The sequence below is a fragment of the Monomorium pharaonis genome, chromosome 8 (genome assembly GCF_013373865.1).
Source record: "Monomorium pharaonis isolate MP-MQ-018 chromosome 8, ASM1337386v2, whole genome shotgun sequence".
In the NCBI taxonomy this organism is placed as follows: Eukaryota; Metazoa; Arthropoda; class Insecta; order Hymenoptera; family Formicidae; genus Monomorium; species Monomorium pharaonis.
Window position 1 is genome coordinate 11,588,963 of NC_050474.1, and position 18,761 is coordinate 11,607,723.

At 37.9% G+C, this 18,761-nt stretch overlaps 3 protein-coding genes across 16 annotated transcripts in view; 2 read left to right on the top strand and 1 right to left on the bottom strand.

Moving 5' to 3' along the window:
- The window catches only part of LOC105835667 (serine/threonine-protein kinase Warts), a 105,396-nt gene that overhangs the window by 18,968 nt on the left and 67,667 nt on the right, over nt 1-18,761 (top strand). The window contains exon 1 of one of the 9 annotated variants that reach the window (XM_036290741.1): nt 16,855-17,541. The exons of 6 other annotated variants lie outside the window; for them this stretch is intronic. The gene's annotated coding sequence lies outside the window, so the exon portion shown is untranslated. Of the gene's footprint in view, nt 1-16,854; nt 17,542-18,761 lie in introns of those variants that run through there. 2 more of the 9 variants (XM_036290740.1, XM_012679148.3) reach the window with 2 other exon arrangements.
- LOC118646879 (putative nuclease HARBI1) lies at nt 38-4,276 on the top strand. Of its 2 annotated transcripts, XM_036290745.1 has the most exons (4): nt 43-2,584; nt 2,665-3,070; nt 3,169-3,406; nt 3,487-4,276. In XM_036290745.1, the coding sequence occupies exons 2-4, from the start codon at nt 2,682-2,684 to the stop codon at nt 4,207-4,209; spliced, it is 1,350 nt and encodes a 449-aa protein (XP_036146638.1). In that variant the 5' UTR covers nt 43-2,584; nt 2,665-2,681; the 3' UTR covers nt 4,210-4,276. The 2 variants fall into 2 exon arrangements, with proteins under 2 accessions (XP_036146639.1, XP_036146638.1); XM_036290746.1 differs by having other exon boundaries at nt 38-3,070; nt 3,593-4,276.
- Nucleotides 4,313-6,462, bottom strand: LOC118646880. Of its 5 annotated transcripts, none has more exons than XM_036290751.1 (6): nt 6,069-6,462; nt 5,847-5,976; nt 5,504-5,626; nt 5,059-5,325; nt 4,711-4,808; nt 4,313-4,638 (listed from the first exon to the last, which is right to left on the bottom strand). In XM_036290751.1, exons 1-4 carry the CDS (start codon nt 6,327-6,329, stop codon nt 5,180-5,182), a joined length of 660 nt encoding a protein of 219 aa, XP_036146644.1. In that variant the 5' UTR covers nt 6,330-6,462; the 3' UTR covers nt 4,313-4,638; nt 4,711-4,808; nt 5,059-5,179. The 5 variants fall into 5 exon arrangements, with proteins under 5 accessions (XP_036146644.1, XP_036146643.1, XP_036146642.1 ...); XM_036290750.1 differs by having other exon boundaries at nt 5,504-5,680; nt 6,069-6,461; XM_036290749.1 differs by having other exon boundaries at nt 5,162-5,325; nt 5,504-5,770; nt 6,069-6,353.

Sequence of the window (18,761 nt, forward strand, 5' to 3'; positions counted from 1 at the left end):
GACTAAAAATAAAGATACTCGTCATTTTTAGTCACGTGATATCTTTTGACGCTGAAAATGAGCGTCAAGCGTCAGCGTGAAAAGGCACCTTTAGACAGCACTAATAATTTTCTTTTTCATTCACTGCAACAAACTGCTTACGTTTAGACCGCCGTTAAGTTAGCAGACGAATTGAACGTTTTTGAATAATTCTGTTTCGAATGATGCACGGCGAGCACATTGTTTTACTTGATCGAATGAAAATGGCTCGCGTCTATCGACTGTCTAAGGGCGATTCGCGCTCCGAATAGTGCGCTCGAGGATCGTAAGGTCGTGGAGAATGACGAGAGGTGAAGTTCCCTTGAACAATTGTCTTTATTAACGGACACACTATTCTTCTTGATACTACTACAACAAATTTCGCACGGTATACAACGTCCGCTACGGGACGATATAGATTCAAAGGCGCACAGTTGATTTTCATGCGTTTCCGAACATGTCCGCTCCGGGACGATCACGGCCGAAAAACCGTGCGTTCACGCGAGAGAACGGATATCACGCGCCTCCAACGTGTCCGCTCCGGGACGAAAATGGCCGAGACACAGCGCATCCACGTAAATTATTTCGCATAAGTAACATCCGTTTTGGGACAAATAGACCGCTGATGGCGCACTTTTCTACTGCATCCAACTATTTAATATTCCTTTCAGGGCAAGAACGGCCAAACACGGCGCACATACGCACAAATGTAATTTTTTGTTGTTGAATATCCTGTTCAGGAGGGAAACTGCCGAACACGGCGCACATAAGCACAAATGTATTTTTCTAAGCACGGCGCACATAGGCACAAATGTATCCTTCAAAGATGCATCCTTCAAGAACACGGTGCACATAGGCACGAATGTATCCTTCGAAGTTCACACTTCATAAAGAAAAACACGGCAAAATGTTCGACGTTTTCGCGCCGTCGCGTGGTGTCGGAGTATCCGTCCGCGTGATGCCTCTCCTCCGAGTCTTGTTTTACGACTAGCCCGAATTCGGAGTCCTCGATCCGACAAGTGTCGCCACCGCGAGGCCCGCCGAACCGGAGCACAACGCGGTTTTAACTCACCCTATCACTCACCTTGGGTTAATCTTGTCAAGGAATGGAGTCCAATCCCGAACGAATTCTATTTTATATAATTTGGGAATCATTTGGGGAAGTTTAGGAAAAGCATTTAAACATTTGGGTAATAATAGTTTTTTCGTTATTAACAAATTTTACTAAGCGTCAAGTTAGCAGACATTACCCATACAGCACAGAAGCTTACAGCAACATTGCTACAACGTTACAATATTACGAGTTGCAATGTAATATTGTAGAGATGTTTTAGAAACATGCAATATCAATATTACGCCGAAATGTTCCAGTAATGTTGCAGAAATATAATAAAATTCTGAAAATGTATATATTTAAAAATATGCATCAAGTGTTCCAATATACATGCAACTTTGTGTAAGAGACATTTGTGACATTTTTTAATAGTTTTGTAAGATTTAAATATTTGGATTTGTGTGCAATATTTATAGGACTAGAACAATACAGGCGCGCGCGTAGCGAGAGAGAGAGAGAGAGAGCATACTTACATACATTAATTTATTATCTAATTTTCTTTCTTCTTTAAAAATATTATACACATAAAAAAAAAGAAATACAATATACACAACATACATAAATCTTCTTTAAAGTAATATGATATTGACACTGAAATGTAACGAAATGTTATCAGCTCTAACTCTTCTTCTTGTTTCTTTTTCTTTAATTAACATTAGAGATTGACGACATATGAAAAACAAAATTACAATTGTTAATAAATTATTAAATACTTTGACATTATATGTGTACCTTTCGATATAAAATGAGATCAACATTTTTTGCAAAAATCAATAAAGAGAAGTAACTTTCGAAAATCTTTGTTCGAGTGAGATACTTTACAATGTACAAAAAAGTTACAATTGTTAATAAATTATTAAATATTTTGACATTACATGTATCTTTCTATATAAAAATAAGATCAATATTTTTTGGAACTTTATATACATTAATTAATTAACTATTATTGCTAGTTATAAAATAATATTGTGACATATGTATGCACACGTACGCGTGCACATATAGAAATTAATAAATTAAAAAAATAACCAAATAAAAAATAATCAATAGAGAAAACTAACTTTCGAAAATCTTTCGTTTGAGTAAAATACTCCACACAGTGTACACACGCACGGATGCACGCACTTCTCTTTCCCCCCTTCCCCTTCTCTCTCTCTCTCTCTCTCTCTCGGTCTCTCCCGGTCTCTTCCCGTCTCTCCCCAGTCTCTCCCGTCTCCTCGTCTCTCCCCGTCTCTCCCCGTCTCTCCCGATCTCTCCCCGTCTCTTCCGATATAGATAACCATTTATACAAATTTGACAGCTGTCAAAATTCAATCGCAATGATTAAGGCGCTTTTTCATGCTGCGAATTGCGAATTGCAAGCAGTTGCGAATAGTTGCGAATAGTTACGAATTGACAAATGTGAAATCACGAATAACACGTTAAGTGCAAACAACTATAAGTAAAATAAAAGTAAATAAATATTGAACTAATAAACAATAGTTTAAATATATTTTTAAATATTTATAAGTATAATTAATCTGTTTAACTAGGTACAGTCTCTTAAATTATGGAAAATTTGATTCAGGAAGATTGGATAACTAATACCCAAAACAATTTGTTAAAACATACTGTAGAAGTAGTTTATAATTATTTATATAATGAAAGAAAAAGAAAAGCTCTAGCAGCGTTATGTACTATTTTGCACTTAAAGAAGAAAAGGAAATACCGTAAAAAGAAACATTGGGTTGCTCCGCTTTTTAAAGAAAGAAAAGTCCATGGATTTTATCATGCTATTTTGCCTATACTTAGATTAGAAGATTTAAGATTTTGTAATTATGTTAGAATGTCAGCAACGCAACTGGAAAATTTGTTAGTTTTAATTGGCCATGATATTTATAAACAAAGTTATATTAGAGAAAGTATTGGTGTTTCTGAACGTCTTCTTTTGACTTTAAGGTAATATAACTTAATCTTGTTATTGTAAAATTTTCATTAAAATTAAAAAATATAATAATATTAGAAAACTTCATTTTATTAATAAACATTATTTTTAGATTTCTTGCTTCTGGAGATTCCATCTCCTCAATGTCTTACCAATATTTAGTTGGTGTTACAACTGCTGCAAATATTATTTCTGAAACCTGTCAAGTTTTATGGGATAATTTGTTGCCAATTGTTATGACAATGGAATTGAGTCATGAAAACTGGTATAAAATTTCTGAATGTTTTTCAAATAAATGGAATTTTCCTCATTGCGTAGGTGCCATTGACGGTAAACATATTATTATCCAAGTAAGTAATTTATATAGTTATATTTAAATATTATATTTTTATAATTATGTCAATATAAAGAAAAGCAATATTATTTTTAGTGTCCAGCTAAAGCGGGGTCATCCTTTTACAATTATAAAAGTACTCATAGCATTGTTCTTCTTGCTATATGCGATGCAAATTACATGTTTTTGTTTGTGGATATAGGAGCATATGGCAGAAGAAGTGACGGAGGGATTTTTAAAGAATCTGAAATGGGTAAAAGATTTGAAAATAATGACATGCAACTTCCACCACTTGCATCTATTTGTGAAAATGGAGACAGTCTCCCTTATTGTATTGTTGGAGATGAAGCATTTCCTCTGAAGCCTTACTTATTAAGACCATATCCAGGGAAATACAGTGTCGAACATGATAAACGTATTTTTAACTATCGTTTAGGAAGAGCTAGAAGAGTTATTGAAAATACTTTTGGAATTTTGGCTAGCAGATGGCGTATTTTCCGAAAACCTATTATACTGAGTGTGGAAAATAGCATGAAAATCGTTCAAGCGTGTGTATGTCTACACAATTGGTTACGGATGGCAGATTTACTTGAAGAAGAAAACATACAATATATAACAGAAGACATAATTGACCATGAAGCTGAAGATGGCTTTGCACTTGCTTTTCGAAGGACAGAATTAGAAAATTCAACAGCTTTTAGAGAAATGACTAATGCAGGAAACAACTCCAGTACTAGAGAAGCAGTAGAAATTAGAGAAAAGTTTAAACATTATTTTAATAATGACGGAGCCGTTGAATGGCAAGAAAATAATATTTAAACCTATATATTCAAATTTTATTTTGTATTTGCGTACGACTATTTTTTTGATTAAAATATATTTTTTAGAAATTATAATTTTTTTTTATTCAAAAAATTATCAATACAAGTTTTACATAGTAAAAATAAACATTTAATTTAAAAACAGTCAATGTACATGCAGTTAAATAATAATAATAAAATAATGAAAATAATTATTAATTTATATTATTTTCAATTTTATACAACAGTTCATACAATTTAAACATTGCTGTATTAGCCGTTTTGGAATCAAGTTTCCTTAATTTTTCATCCATCATTAAACAAAATTGACTTATTTCATCTCTTTTAGGAATTTGTATTTCCGGTTGTATTATTGTAGGTGCTGCAATAGGCTTTTCAAGAGCTGTTACTATTTTTTCGATATAATCAGTATTTGTATTTTTTGCACCTGTAAACATTTATTACTCTTTAATTAAAAAATTGTAATAAATTATAATAGATAAGATGATTAAATACATACGTTTTTCATGTACATTGTTAGTATCATTATTACTTTCTGAATCTGAATTATTACAGGTAGAACTGTGTGACATGGTTCTTGGAAAATTGTTGATTGTTCTAAAAATATAAAGTAAATATAAATAAATATATTAAATATTAATTAATAATTCATATAAAATATTCATTAATCTTTAAGAACACGATATTCGAGAATCCCGTAAGAACACGTATAGCATACGTACGCTAAACCAAAAATTGTATAATTGCTCAAAAAAAGGGTACTCAAACTTTTATTTAATAAATAAAAGCATGTGTTTAGAACACGACTAAACATAAACCAGGTATAGGTCAGATAAAGGCTACTAACCTAAAAAAAATTACCCAAAGACCAAAAATTGTAGCGCGTGGTGCACTCTATACGCCACCCGTGTTCTTTAAAGGTTAATATTGCTTTTCCTTAGTTTTTATACCGAGGTCAATACTTTCTTTTATAAAACCCATTTGGTCCATAAATCTCCATGGTTTTTTTTGTGAGCAGCTTGTCCACTTTGTGTTCTTTCTTTTGATAAATACACTCTATACGTGTCTAATAAATTTCTCCACTTATTTTTAAAATAAGCAGCAGTGTATTGTGCTACAAGAATTAAAGTTACATTCATGTACCATGCAATTGGTCTTTTTAATTTTACAAACAATATAAATAGATAACATTTACATAAGACAACGAGACATAAGACGTCTTAAAGACGTCTGTCTTAAAGACGTCTTATGTCCCGATTTTGGACATTGTGTTGTCTGGGTAAGGTACATACGGTTTTCTTTATTGGGATTAAGGATCTCTTCAATTTCTTCCCATAATTTATTCTTTGCAGCATTGGTTCGATCTTTTGGAAGGCAATCTTTATAGTTCCACAACGGTGGTCTTTCTTCAACTGCTGCAATAAGCATTTCTTCCATCGACAAGTTTTGATTTAAGGAATCTCTATTTTCTTTATTAAATTCAATGTGTTTATTAGTTTCATTTAACTTAGTACGATAAATTTCTAATTTCTCCATTGTGTCAATAACTTCATTACTTTCTAAAAAGTACATAAAAATAAAATAGAAACTTAATTTTTTATTTCATTAATTACACTTTTATATATATATTAATACCTGTTTGAGGAAAGAAAGTTACATTATCTTCGGTTATAAAAACTTGCGTAAAGTTTTGCACACAGTTATGTAAATATATGTTTTCAAAAAGTATATATTCTAAGCACAGACCACATTTGTAAAGCTGTGGCTGGAGAGAAAATTATAGGTTAAAATTTTTAATAACAAACATTGATTTTAATTTCAACATATTAACATAATACGATATATAATTTGAAATACCTGTGAAAAACTATTTGACGCCATTATAACTATAATATTTAATTTTAGAAGTTTTATATTAAAAAATTTATTATCATAGCAATCCAATCTTAATTTTTGCGAGTATTCGTTAAAAGCAGGAAAAATCCTGCGAACAACGAATATTCGCAACGAATTACGAATGCCCACGTGACCTACCATTCGCAATGAATATTCGCACCATGAATTTGCGCCTTTACTCTCGCAACTCGAAGTAAGCGCAACGAGAGAACCAATCGGCATCGCGGAAAAGTGACAACAATACTTCGAGAGATGCGAGTATCGATGCCATGCCCTTTTTTAGAAAAATTTATACACCAACGATTATATATATAATCTTTTTGAGATTTATATTAAGTTAGAGAATAGAACAGTAAATTAAATAATTTTTTAAATAAAAAATAAAATTATTATACATGATAATTTCATTTTATTTGAAAAATTGTTCAATTTACTATTCTATTATAAATCTCAAAAAGTGCAATTATTTGGCTATAAATATTGATGCTAGGAAATTTATATATATATGTATTCATTAATATTATTGCTTTTGACAATAATGAAAATAATGCTACTTCATAAAAATAATGCTTAGATAATAGAATATTGTATAAGTTTTTATTCCTGTATAAAATGTAATAATAATTTTCTAATTTTCTACTATGCTTTTAATATATTTTAGATTTTAATAGGTAAACTTTGAGAATATGTAAAAATATTTTAGAGAAATAAAAAAAAAAAATTTATTGCAATTGCGTAAATTCACAATTTTTATCTGAATTTTGGATGCAAAAAGATTATAAAGTTACACAAATTGCAACGAATTTATTTTTATCTTTCTTGTCTTTAGATATTCTCAAAGTTTATCTACTAAATTTGAAGCGTTATGCATATTTATAGCAACGCGTTTCAATGCATCAAATACATTGCACCGTAACATTGCACTAGTCTTACATTGTAATATTTCTCAGGGCGGACATTTCAGCGTTGCCGCAAGCTTGCAGTAACATTGCAGAAACATTTCGCAATGTCCATGCAATATTACAATATTTCAATGTAAGGTTTCTGCAATGTTTTTGTAACCTTTTGGTGCTATGTGGGTAATTGTATTTTACATGTTTTATTAATGGAATTAATTAAAAAGTATTTGGGAAAAACATTTTCATTATTATTTTTATTTGGGAAATCATTATTTTCTAATTTAATAGATTTATAAATATTGCGAAAACGAACAAACCTAAGCGCATGCTCTATCACATGCCATAAAAAAAATGCGCGAATTTCAAGTCATGTCTAGATACATATTTTTACAAGCATTTCGTTTTGCGTGGAAAGTCGCAAACCCATGTGGTGCAGAGAATTCTTTGCACACGCACGCACGCACGCGCGCACGCACGCACGCACGCACGCACGCACGCACACACGCACGCACGCACGCACGCACGCACGCACGCACGCACGCACGCACGCACGCACGCACGCACGCACGCACGCACACACACACGGGGATACAAGGGGGGGGCTTCGGCCCCCCTCTCGCACCCATCCAAGTCGCTAACCCATGTGTATATTGCAAACAAAGTATAGTTCACATGTGTTTGCAGATTTCCAATGTAGTACATGGTTGAAATTCGCACATTTTTTGCATAGTTTGTTCTAGACAGAGCATGCGCTTAGGTTTGTTCGTTTTCGCAATATTTATAAATCTATTAAATTAGAAAATAATGATTTCCCAAATAAAAATAATAATAAAAATGTTTTTCCCAAATGATTTTTAATTGATTCCATTTATAAAACATATATAACCTCACTTCTAAAGTGAGTATGCGAGACTCAGTAAAGCACACGGTTTTGAAATTGCTCAGATTGTAGGAAAAAACTCAGTTGAATCTCACTTGTGAGAATGCAAAAGGAACGTGCATTAACTGAGTTATGACGTCACAAGTGAGAATTATCTGAGTTTTGATGTAAATGGAAAGCAGCAATAAGCTGCATAAGTATAGCAAGACTGTTGAGCCAATTAGTTCCCAGCATAAAGTGAGAAGTAACGCCGCGAACAGCTCAAGGCATGGGACGGTGAGGGGGGCAAGGGGAGCTACCTTTGATTTGCCGGCAAGCAATGAGACTGCGACGTTATCAGAATCGGAAATAACCTTCAAATACACGGAAGCCGCATAGGCGAGTGTGAATGCATCGGCAAAACCGTGCAATTCGACATAAGAGATGTTCGAGTGAACGCCCGTCCACCGGGATATTTGAAGGTCGTTTAGGAAAGAAAGTTTGGAGTAGATTGACATCCATTTACTGAGAAGAGGCTCAGGAATGTCCTCATCCCAGGTTATGCGAAGACGCCATAGCTGTTGCATGTATATTTTTGCCGAAATTGTAGCCGGAGTAACCCACCCTAACGGATCGTAAAGTCTAGCAATCGTTGAAAGAATTGACCGTTTGCTCCGAGGAATGACCGAAAGGAGAGATACCTTTATTTGAAAAATATCGCGAGCCGGGTTCCAGACAATGCCAAGAACTTTGATTCTGTCGTCCGTTGCGATCTGTTTGTTACACGCTAAGCCGTGATCCGACGGATCGATGTCGTCAAGCAGTTCCCGGGAATTGCTGGCCCATTTGCGCAACTCGAATTTGCCGGAACGCAATAGACTGACAAGGTGATCGCGAGACTGCCGAACGAACTCAATATCGTCGCCGCTGAACAGTACGTCGTCGACATAGATTTGATCTCGTAGAATCGGGATTGCGAGCGGAAACCGATGTCCGTCATCGTCGATTAATTTTTGAAGCACACGAAGCGCGAAAAAAGGAACGCATGTCATTCTGTAGGTAACGGTAAGCAGCTGATAATCGACAGGCTCGTTCTGTTCTCTTTTCTAGATAATACGCTGGTAGTCAACATCTCGTCGATCGACCAAGATTTGTCGATACATTTTAGCAATATCAGCCATGCAGACAAACTTGAAATGACGCCATTGTAATAGTATAGTGGGTAGATCCGCCTGCAATTTCGGACCAGCGAGTAAGTGATCGTTCAATGACGATCCGTTTGACGTGACGCACGACGCGTAAGTGCGTGGTGGCACTACCTTCCTGAATGACTGGATGATGAGGGATATGAACGTACTGCTGAAGTGAGTCGGGAGGGGGTAACGCCCGTCGCATATGGCCCAGCTGCTCGTATTCACGCATGAATTGATCGTATTCTTTTTCTAATTCCGGGTGCGAACGAAAACGACGTAGCAATGAATTGTACAGACGTTCGGCAGAGCGCCGTGAACTACCGATATCAATGGGAGGACTCTTTAAAGGGCAAACGAACGATATATCGGCCGTCCCTTTGACGGGAATGCGTGGCGCGAAAGTGAGACTCGCAAATATCTTCCTGTGGCATGAGCGTTTGGGATCGAGGGACTTCCTCGATCTCCCAGAATCGCTTAATCTCGTTGGCGAGAGAATCTAAAGAGGTGCAATAATGAACGGTAAGATGAGCGGAATTTCGCAAAATCGCAGAGGAGTAGTTATATCGCGACGCGACAGACTTTGTTTCGAGAGGCCCGGAGATAATCCAGCCAAAAATAGAGTTTTGCGTAAATGGCTGACCGGTTCTCCCTTTGCGAACGCCCTCCAAAATGATATCGCCATAAATATCGGCGCCGATAATGATTTGAATCGGAGCTTGTTGGCTTCGAATCTGCCCATGACAGTTCAGACACACGTTTCGGAGCGTACGACGTTAGCAAGGGGAGAATGAGCGCCGTTGTTTCGAGAGCTGGAGTATTAGAGACGCGAGGAGATATAATAATGGAGGCGGCATGTTGAACCGTACCAACGCGAGTTCCGCCGACGGCAGAAATCGAGACCGGCATTTGGATGCGCCTCGCGCGCAACAATTGCGCTACGTTCTCGAATATGAACGTGGCTTCAGAGCCCTGGTCGAGCAAGGCCCTTACCGTTGCAGATCGACCGGAAGCAACTTTGAGATTGACCCAAGCGGTAACTAAAAGCACTTGAGCGGTTGTACCCGGTTTCGCGGAGGCGAGCAAAGAATTAACTTCATCTGCGTGTTCGACGGATGGAGATGCTTGCGCATTTTGCGACGTGACCGTTGCTGGACCAGAGCTCGTTTCAGATTCGATATGTAACGTCGTATGATGTTTCTTGTCACATAACCGACAACTGTATTTGCTAAGACATTCCGACGCGGAGTGGCGATTGCTCAGACAATTGAAATAACGCTTAAAACGCTTTACGAGTTCGCGACACTGACAAGCATTTTTTGCGGTAAACTGTGGACAGGCATTTATGAAATGACGAGACTTGCACAACGGACAAGTCAACGTAGCGCTGTCGAATGCCGTCGCAACATGAACGCGCGACAAAGCTGCAGATTTTGACTTTGCTTTCGAGTTAGGACTTTGTTGACAATTTTCTAAAGCGCGAATGCGAGAGTCGAGGAATCGACTTAATACTTCGAATGTAGATGGTGAAGCGGCTTGACTCGTGTGAAGCGTCCATGCTTTACGCGTGGTCGAATCCAATTTTTTTGACGTTAAGTACACAAGAAAGTCGTCCCATAACTCGTTCGGGGTTTGGTCTAATTTTTGTAACGAAGAGATGGCGATGTTGACCTTGTCACATAAGAGTTGCAGTTCTGTTGCGGATTCCCGAGTTACAGGGGGTAAATCAAGTAGCGCGGATAAATGGAACGAGAGGAGTTGTCGCTTACTTTCGTACCGTCCCGACAGCGTTTGGCACGCAATTTTGAAATTGCTCGCAGTGATTGCAAGACTCGCGATAGATTCTTTTGCGCGGCCTTTTAATGCCGACGCGAGAAAATGCATGCGACTAAAATCAGTTAAATCTTTATTTTGAATGATTAGGGAAGTGAAGCGATCGCGAAACGTTTCCCAATCGGTGTAGTTTCCGTCGAAGGGCGGCATATCAATAGACAGAAGATGCATCAACGAAAGAGAAGATGCGTCATGAATCGAATGGACAGTTTCATTCGACTGATTATGTTGACTCACGACAGGTTCGAGATCCTCCAAGCAGTCCATCATGTAGTCCAGAGTGGCGTTGTACACCTCCTCAGTTTTATCAAATTGAGTCTTGGCGAAAAAGTCCATTGTGGCCTGAGTGGAGACAGGACTCACCTGACGTGACCATCCTGGTAAGCGCGCCAGAGATTCTTGAGAGAAGCGGCCCGTGACCGAATCTTCGCCGGCGTCAGATTATTGCGGCCAATCTTATTGAAGTTTTCCAACGTCCGCTCAATTGAATGCTGTCGCATTAGTTGACTTGATAAGGCTTCTGACATGATGAAAACTGATGATCAAGTCCCCGAAGTAATGTGTTACCTCCACGAACACTCGCGATCCGGCTCGAAGGACCAAACATATGTTCGCGCCCGAACGATGGCAAATGCGATCGTTAGCGCGAGATGCCGGAACCGCTCAGTAATGAGCGCGGAGTGCTCGTTGCGCGAATTCGTAAATCCGCTGAAGGAATAGGAGACTGCACAGAGAATTAATAGATAGCCGGAGCAACGTCGAGTTGACAGAATGCGTTTATTTAGTAGAAACACCAACAATTTCACAATACAATGAGATTTGCGAAGACACGGAGGAGCGACGGATTAACTAAACGACGGGAAATCTTCTTTGTGAGTACGTGAGCGAACTGCCGTTCGTAGGCGCGACGGAAATCTTGCCGAGCGTAAGACGTTACGCCCCGTCGGATCGGAGATCTTGACCGCGGGCAACACACGGAATTCCGCGAGGCAGATGTACTCTCGCGAGCGAATCACACGTCGATCCTCCTAATTTTCGCGTCACAAATTAACCCGTCACAAATAAATCAGTTAATCCGCAGTAATTAATCTTGCGTGTGGTTAGCGTTCTCTGACAAAACTTCATACTGCGAGCTGCACGACCGAGAAAAGTACAGCGCAAAATTTGAGAGGCGATAGCGAGCGCAGAATGCCTACTGACTTTTTCGCCCAGCAAGGGATAGCTCCAAATTCTCACCGATAATAGGAGGGAGAGCACACATGTAGGAGATACACGCAGCATCCAACGATCACGACTCGATCACGCAGCTCAGACGCGCCCGCGGAACTTGAGGATCATGGCTCGCAACAATTGAGGTGGTGGTATTTGTTGATATACCGGATCGCATTTCACTGGCACGACGCTTTACCAGCGATAAACATAAATTATTGAAAATCATATGTTTAGAATCGAGTCTTCACCAAGAGCCTTGAATCCCAAACAATGGTACATTGCAAAATTATTAAGGCCGGTATTCATAGTCGGATCTTATATTTAAGATCATCTTAAGTATTGTCTTATGATGCCATCAGCCAATCACAGAGCCGTATTAGCATCTTAAGACATTGCTTGAGACGATCTTTAAATAAGATTCGATTATGAGAGTGAGTCCCAGATGCGCATAATAATAAATGGACACAGCAGGCTGAGTGAAACGGACACAGTAACAAACGGACACAGACCAAACGGACACAGTAATAAACGGACACAGTAACAAACGGACACAGTAACAAACAGACACAGTAACAAACGGACACAGTAACAAACGGACACAGTAATAAACAAACACAAACCAAATGCGCACACTGCACATGCGCACGGACCAAATGCACACACGGAAAGTCGCAAACCCATGTGATGCAGTGAATGCTTTGCACGCGCGCGCGCGCGCGCACGCACACACACACACACACACACACACACACACACACACATGAAGAGAGGTGCAAGGGAGGCCTTAGGCCCACCCTCCCGCACCCACCCCGTCCAAGTCGCTAACCTATGTGGACTTTACTCTGCTTGCAATGTACATGGATTGCATTTGGTTCGTGCGCATGTGCAAAGTGCGCATTTGGTCTGTGTCCGTTTGTTACTGTATCCGTTTCGCACTGTTTCCGTTTGTTATTGTGTTCGTTTATTACTGTGTCCGTTTGTTACTGTATCCGTTTCACTCTGCCTGCTGTGTCCGTTTATTCTTGGACGCTCCTGACTATGAATATTAGCCTAAGTTACTAGACACCACAGACGCTGTCATTTATTTTTCATAAACTGAAAGAGTATGAAAATGACCTTTTTCCTTTCGCTGCAAATAACATTGGCCAAACTTAATATTTTCTTTTTGAAATCTTTTTCTTTTTTTTTATGTAATAACAGCGCAATAATTATAAATAAATTAGTAGCCCAAGTACTTTTTTAACACGGTGAATGTCCATACCATATAAACGCATAATATTATTTAATATTTTAAATAAATTCTTAGAATATTAAATGTACACTTAATATTCTAAAAATACACTTAAAATGTTACTTAATATTAAATAATATTATGCGCTTATAGGGTAATATATACTTAAGTTTTTATACTTAGAGCATAGAGGAACCTAACCTGAAAGTGGCCACTGTGGCCTTTTTCGTGCGACCGATGTTTGTCTAGCATCAGCGCCAAACGTGGATGTAAAGCCCGTTTTACATTAATCGCAAGCAGCCAGTTGCGACTTGCGACATCCAATAAGCACTTAGTTTCTAGTTAAAGCTCGACAGTCATTGGGTGTTGCAAATTGCAACTGGCGACTGCGATTAAGGTAGAACGAACTTTACATCCACGTTTGACGCTGATGCTAGTCAAATGAGTGAGTCCCAGATGTGCACAATAATAAACGGACACAGCAGGCTGAGTGAAACGGACACAGACCAAATGCGCACAGACCAAATGCGCACAGACCAAATACGCACGGACCAAATGCGCACGAACCAAATGCGCACATTCGCAAACCCATGTGGTGCAGAGAATGCTTTGCACGCACGCACGCACGCGCGCGCGGGGGAAGGGTGCAAGAGAAGCTTCGCCCGTCAGTAGAGGTGCCCGAAAAGTCGCAACCCATGTGGTAAGTCTGTTGGTTACTGTGTCCGTTTGGTCTGTGCGCAATTGGTCCGTGCGCATTTGGTTTGTGCGCATTTGGTTTGTGTCCGTTTCACTCAGCCTGCTGTCCGTTTATTACTGTGCGCATCTGGGACGCTTCGCGTCAAATAGCGGTCGCACGGAAAAGGCCACAGTGGCCGCTCTCAGGTTCCTCTCTGCTTAGAGAAACACAAAGATTAGAATCGATGAATTAATAATACGGACAATTGTTACGGATTGTTACGTTAAGATTACGGACTCTCATTGTAAACGATAGATGATTTTGATTACGGATACAGTTATGGTTACGGTTTACTACAAAGTTGCGGATCTCCATTGGACCTGCGCCTTATTTCCCGATTGGTTTTTAAGCTTATGGTTACGGAAATTCATGTGCGATGGCCTTTATTAGGCCTGGTCTACAATGTCGTAAGTCGTATCGTAAAAAATTTAACCAATCATGTTCGTTTTTCTTCTCTCTTCTCTAAGGCCTAGTCTACAATGGATGTTGTAAGTCGTGTCGTAAGAAATCTAGCCAATCATAGTTGATCTTAGAGAAGAGAGAAGAAAATCGAACATGATTGGTTAAATTTCTTACTATACGACTTATTACATCCATTGTAGACCAGGCCTAAGGCTACGGTCCACTTGACGCTACAAACGTTTCGAAGCATTCTTTGATTGGTCAATTCATAAAATTCTTTGTTTCGATTGGTCGATCAAACGCTTCAAAGCATTTGTCAATGGTATTTATCACTTAATTTCGAATTGAATTTACAGAATTGATAATCCTTTTACACTTTTAAAGTACGTACATAAATGAACCCAGGGACGATTAGATAAAGACCAAAAATGCAAAAAATTTTTAAAAATTTATTTGTTCATAAAAATATTTGCTTCAAAATACAAGTTATGTAGCTTATACGTACAAATGAATGGTGTTCCCGGGTTCGGAATAGATTGAGGAATAAGATTATAATCGTCAAATTACGATTACAAGCCGTACAAAAAAGATATTTTAAAAATAAAAGCGCTTAAATGAATAAAATTTTTGATCACATAAATATGTTTTTTTACGGCTTGTAAACGTAATTTGACAAATATAGTCTTATTCCTTCTATTCCAAACTGCGAGACACCATTTATTTGTAGGTATAAGCTATATAACTTGTATTTTAAAGCAAATTTTTTCATGAACAAGGATAAATAATGATTCTGCATTATCGACCTCAATCAAGTTTGATGGGCAGTTTAGCATCCTCTAATGGGCCATCTACAATGGAGTGTTTTAGCCGTAACAGCACTAAAACTACGGCAATGCTGTCTAGAAGAAAAACGACGTAGCAATAACATACAAGCCGACCATCAAAGAAAGGCAACCAAAAACTAAACCCGAATGTCCTAACGCTCATCGTAAGCACGCAATAAATTGGCTCAATGTCTGCTGTAGGCTGTAAACAGTAAAGCAATACGAAATGGAGACATTTTCTACGACTACTGCTACGGCCTACGACTCTCCATTGTAGATGGCCCTTTAATGCCTGTTTTACAATGAGTCGTAAGTCGTTGATCGTAAGAAATCTAGCCAATCATAGTTGATTGTAGAGAAGAAAAGCGAACATGATTGGTTAAATTTCTTACGACCAACGACTATAACAACTCATTAATGCCCAGTCTACAATGAGTCGTTGGTTGTTGGTCGTAAGAAATTTAACCAATCACAGTTGATCTTAGAGAAGAATAACCGAACATAATTGGTTAAATTTCTTACGACCAACGACCAACGACTCATTGTAGACTGGGCATAAGCCTCGTCTACAGAAGTCGCAAGCAGCCAGTTGCGACTTGCGACAGCCAATGATTGTCGAGCTTTAACTAGAAACTAGACGCTCATTGGCTGTCGCAAGTCGCAACTGGCTGCTTGCGACTTCTGTAGACGAGGCTTTAAGGGCCATCTACAATGGAGTGTTTTAGTCGTAACAACGCTAAATCTACGACCATGCTGTCAATAATATAAACGACGTAACAATAATATACAAGCCGGCTATCATAGAGAGGTGACTAAAAACTAACCCCGAACACCTAAACGCTCATCGTAAGCACCCACTGAATTGGCTCAATGTCTGTTGTAGGCCGTAATCAGTAAAACAGTACGTAATGAAAATATTGTCTACGACTACTGCTACGGCCTACAACTCTCCATTGTAGATGGCCCTTTATAGATCAGGCCTAAGGCCTGGTGTACAATGGATGTCGTAAGTCGTATTTTAAGAAATTTAACTAATCATGTTCGCTTTTCTTCTCTAAGATTAACTACGATTGGCTAGATTTCTTATTACACGACTTATGACATCCATTGTAGACCAGGCCTTACCACTACTACTACTACTACTACTACTATTACTACTACTACTACTACTACTACTACTACTACTACTATTACTACTACTACTACTACTACTACTACTACTACTACTACTACTACTACTACTACTACTACTACTACTACTACTACTACTACTACTACTACTGCTACTGCTACTGCTACTGCTACTGCTACTGCTACTACTACTACTACTACTACTACTACTACTACTACTACTACTACTATTACTACTACTACTACTACTACTACTACTACTACTACTACTACTACTACTACTACTACTACTACTACTATTACTACTACTACTACTACTACTACTACTACTACTACTACTATTACTACTACTACTACTACTCTACTACTACTACTAGTACCAGTATTAGCTACAAATGCTAATGTTAATTATGCTGCCATCGCTGTCATTGCTTCGTCCCGTAGAATTTTGCGACAAGTGACCGCTCGTCTTCGTTGACGTCGCACCATAACATCACGGCGCACTGACAAACGAGCGTGAACGCGCGCGCGCGCGCGCGCGCGCATGTTGCGATACTAGACTTTGTCGCCGTCATCTTTTAAAACGACACAGCTCGAGCGGGACCGTCCATCCATTTGGCGAGCAAAGATAGGTTAACTAGCGTTTATCGATTATTATCCAGACTGCGCTACGCAATACTTTTACTGTCCGTTCATCGATCAATCGTTTGCTCGTGCGGTGCACGCGGGACACAGGAAGATGGTAAAAGTCAGTCGCAAGAAATGTCCGTCACCGTTTATTCGTTGCCGTATCCTTTGCCAGCATCCACGCTAAGCGGACATCCGAGGGAGATGTCTCTTCACGATGCCGTGAAGTACTTACCATTCGAACAGGCCCGACGTGTCAGACTTCGTGTCTCCCACACCCACATTCCTACGCTGTTCGCTAACATATTTCGTCGTTCGTAACCTCACGCCGTTGCAATACAACGTTTGTTATTGTGTACAGTCGATAAACATTCAGACGAAAGTGACCCTGATTCTTGGAACGTGTTATGATTGAACTATCTGCACATCGCCTATCCAGTTATGATGGGGAATGTTCTTGGCAGGACCAACTAGCAGTGATCTTCGTTCTGTAAGTATTATATCTTATTAGATTAATTGGATTATACACTTTTAAATTTGTCTCCATCTACAATAGGTGTGGTAAACCTTAAGCATTTTATTTTAAACTTTAATATGTGATGTATTGTTTGTCAAGAAACGTTTCCTGTGTTACTATAAGTTATAATAAAGCTATAATTTACAAGCTTTGAGTGAGCTAACGAAGTCTTAACTCTTATATTTAAAGCTTACTAATAATCACTGGTGATTTAAATCTTGATCTGTAGGAGTAATGAGTTTAAGTATTTTACTTTGACATATAACATCTTTTATCAATAAAGATTTCCTGCATTGTTATAAGTCATAGTTTATAAGCTTTAAGTCAGTAAACTAGTAAAGTCTTGACTATTAAATTTATAAAATTTTTCATTGGAAAAATTTTTCTGGCATAGTTTGCTGGCAGTGCCCACATAGTTTTCAAGTTTTTTGTTAGAATAATACAAAACACTACCAGTTTACACTTTCATTGGAATATACCTTTTGAACTCGGTTTTAAGAAAAGAACGAGAAATAATAAGTTTAACCAATAAGATGTTTAACCAAAAACTGTGTGCTAGAAAGAAAAGACAAGTCGAGTTTTGTCAGTGAGATTACAGCATTTGGTTATCTCTTGTAATTTTTTCATTTCTCTTTCTCTCTCTCTCTCTCTCTGTGTGTGTGTGTGTGTGTGTGTGTGTGTGTGTGTGTGTGTGTGTGTGTGTGCGCGCGCGCGCGCGCGCGTGTAATATATATATATATATCATAATAATGACGAGTGAAGCAATGAATTGCAAATTTATTTATTGTAAAATAAATTTATTAAAATGTTGTGAAGTGGACAAAAATATATACTACAGATTGAAATGTAAGTAAATTATTTTTTCTATGTTAAGAAATTTTTGTTGATGAATATTTGTTGATTAAGTATAATTTGTAGATTTAGAACTCGTAATGGCACAACAGCGTAAGTATCTGCAGCTCTTTTTTTGTTATTTGTATGTTCAACAAAAGATATGAAAAATTCAAATTAATTTATTGGATTTTTATTGTCTAATATATGCATTTTATATATATATATATATAATATAATACAATAGGTTATATGTACATTTACATTACATTTTTTAATCATTAAACTATTACAATACAAGTGTAGTTTTTATTTATTTATTTAAACTTGAAATTATATTTGGAATATTTACCTTTATATTA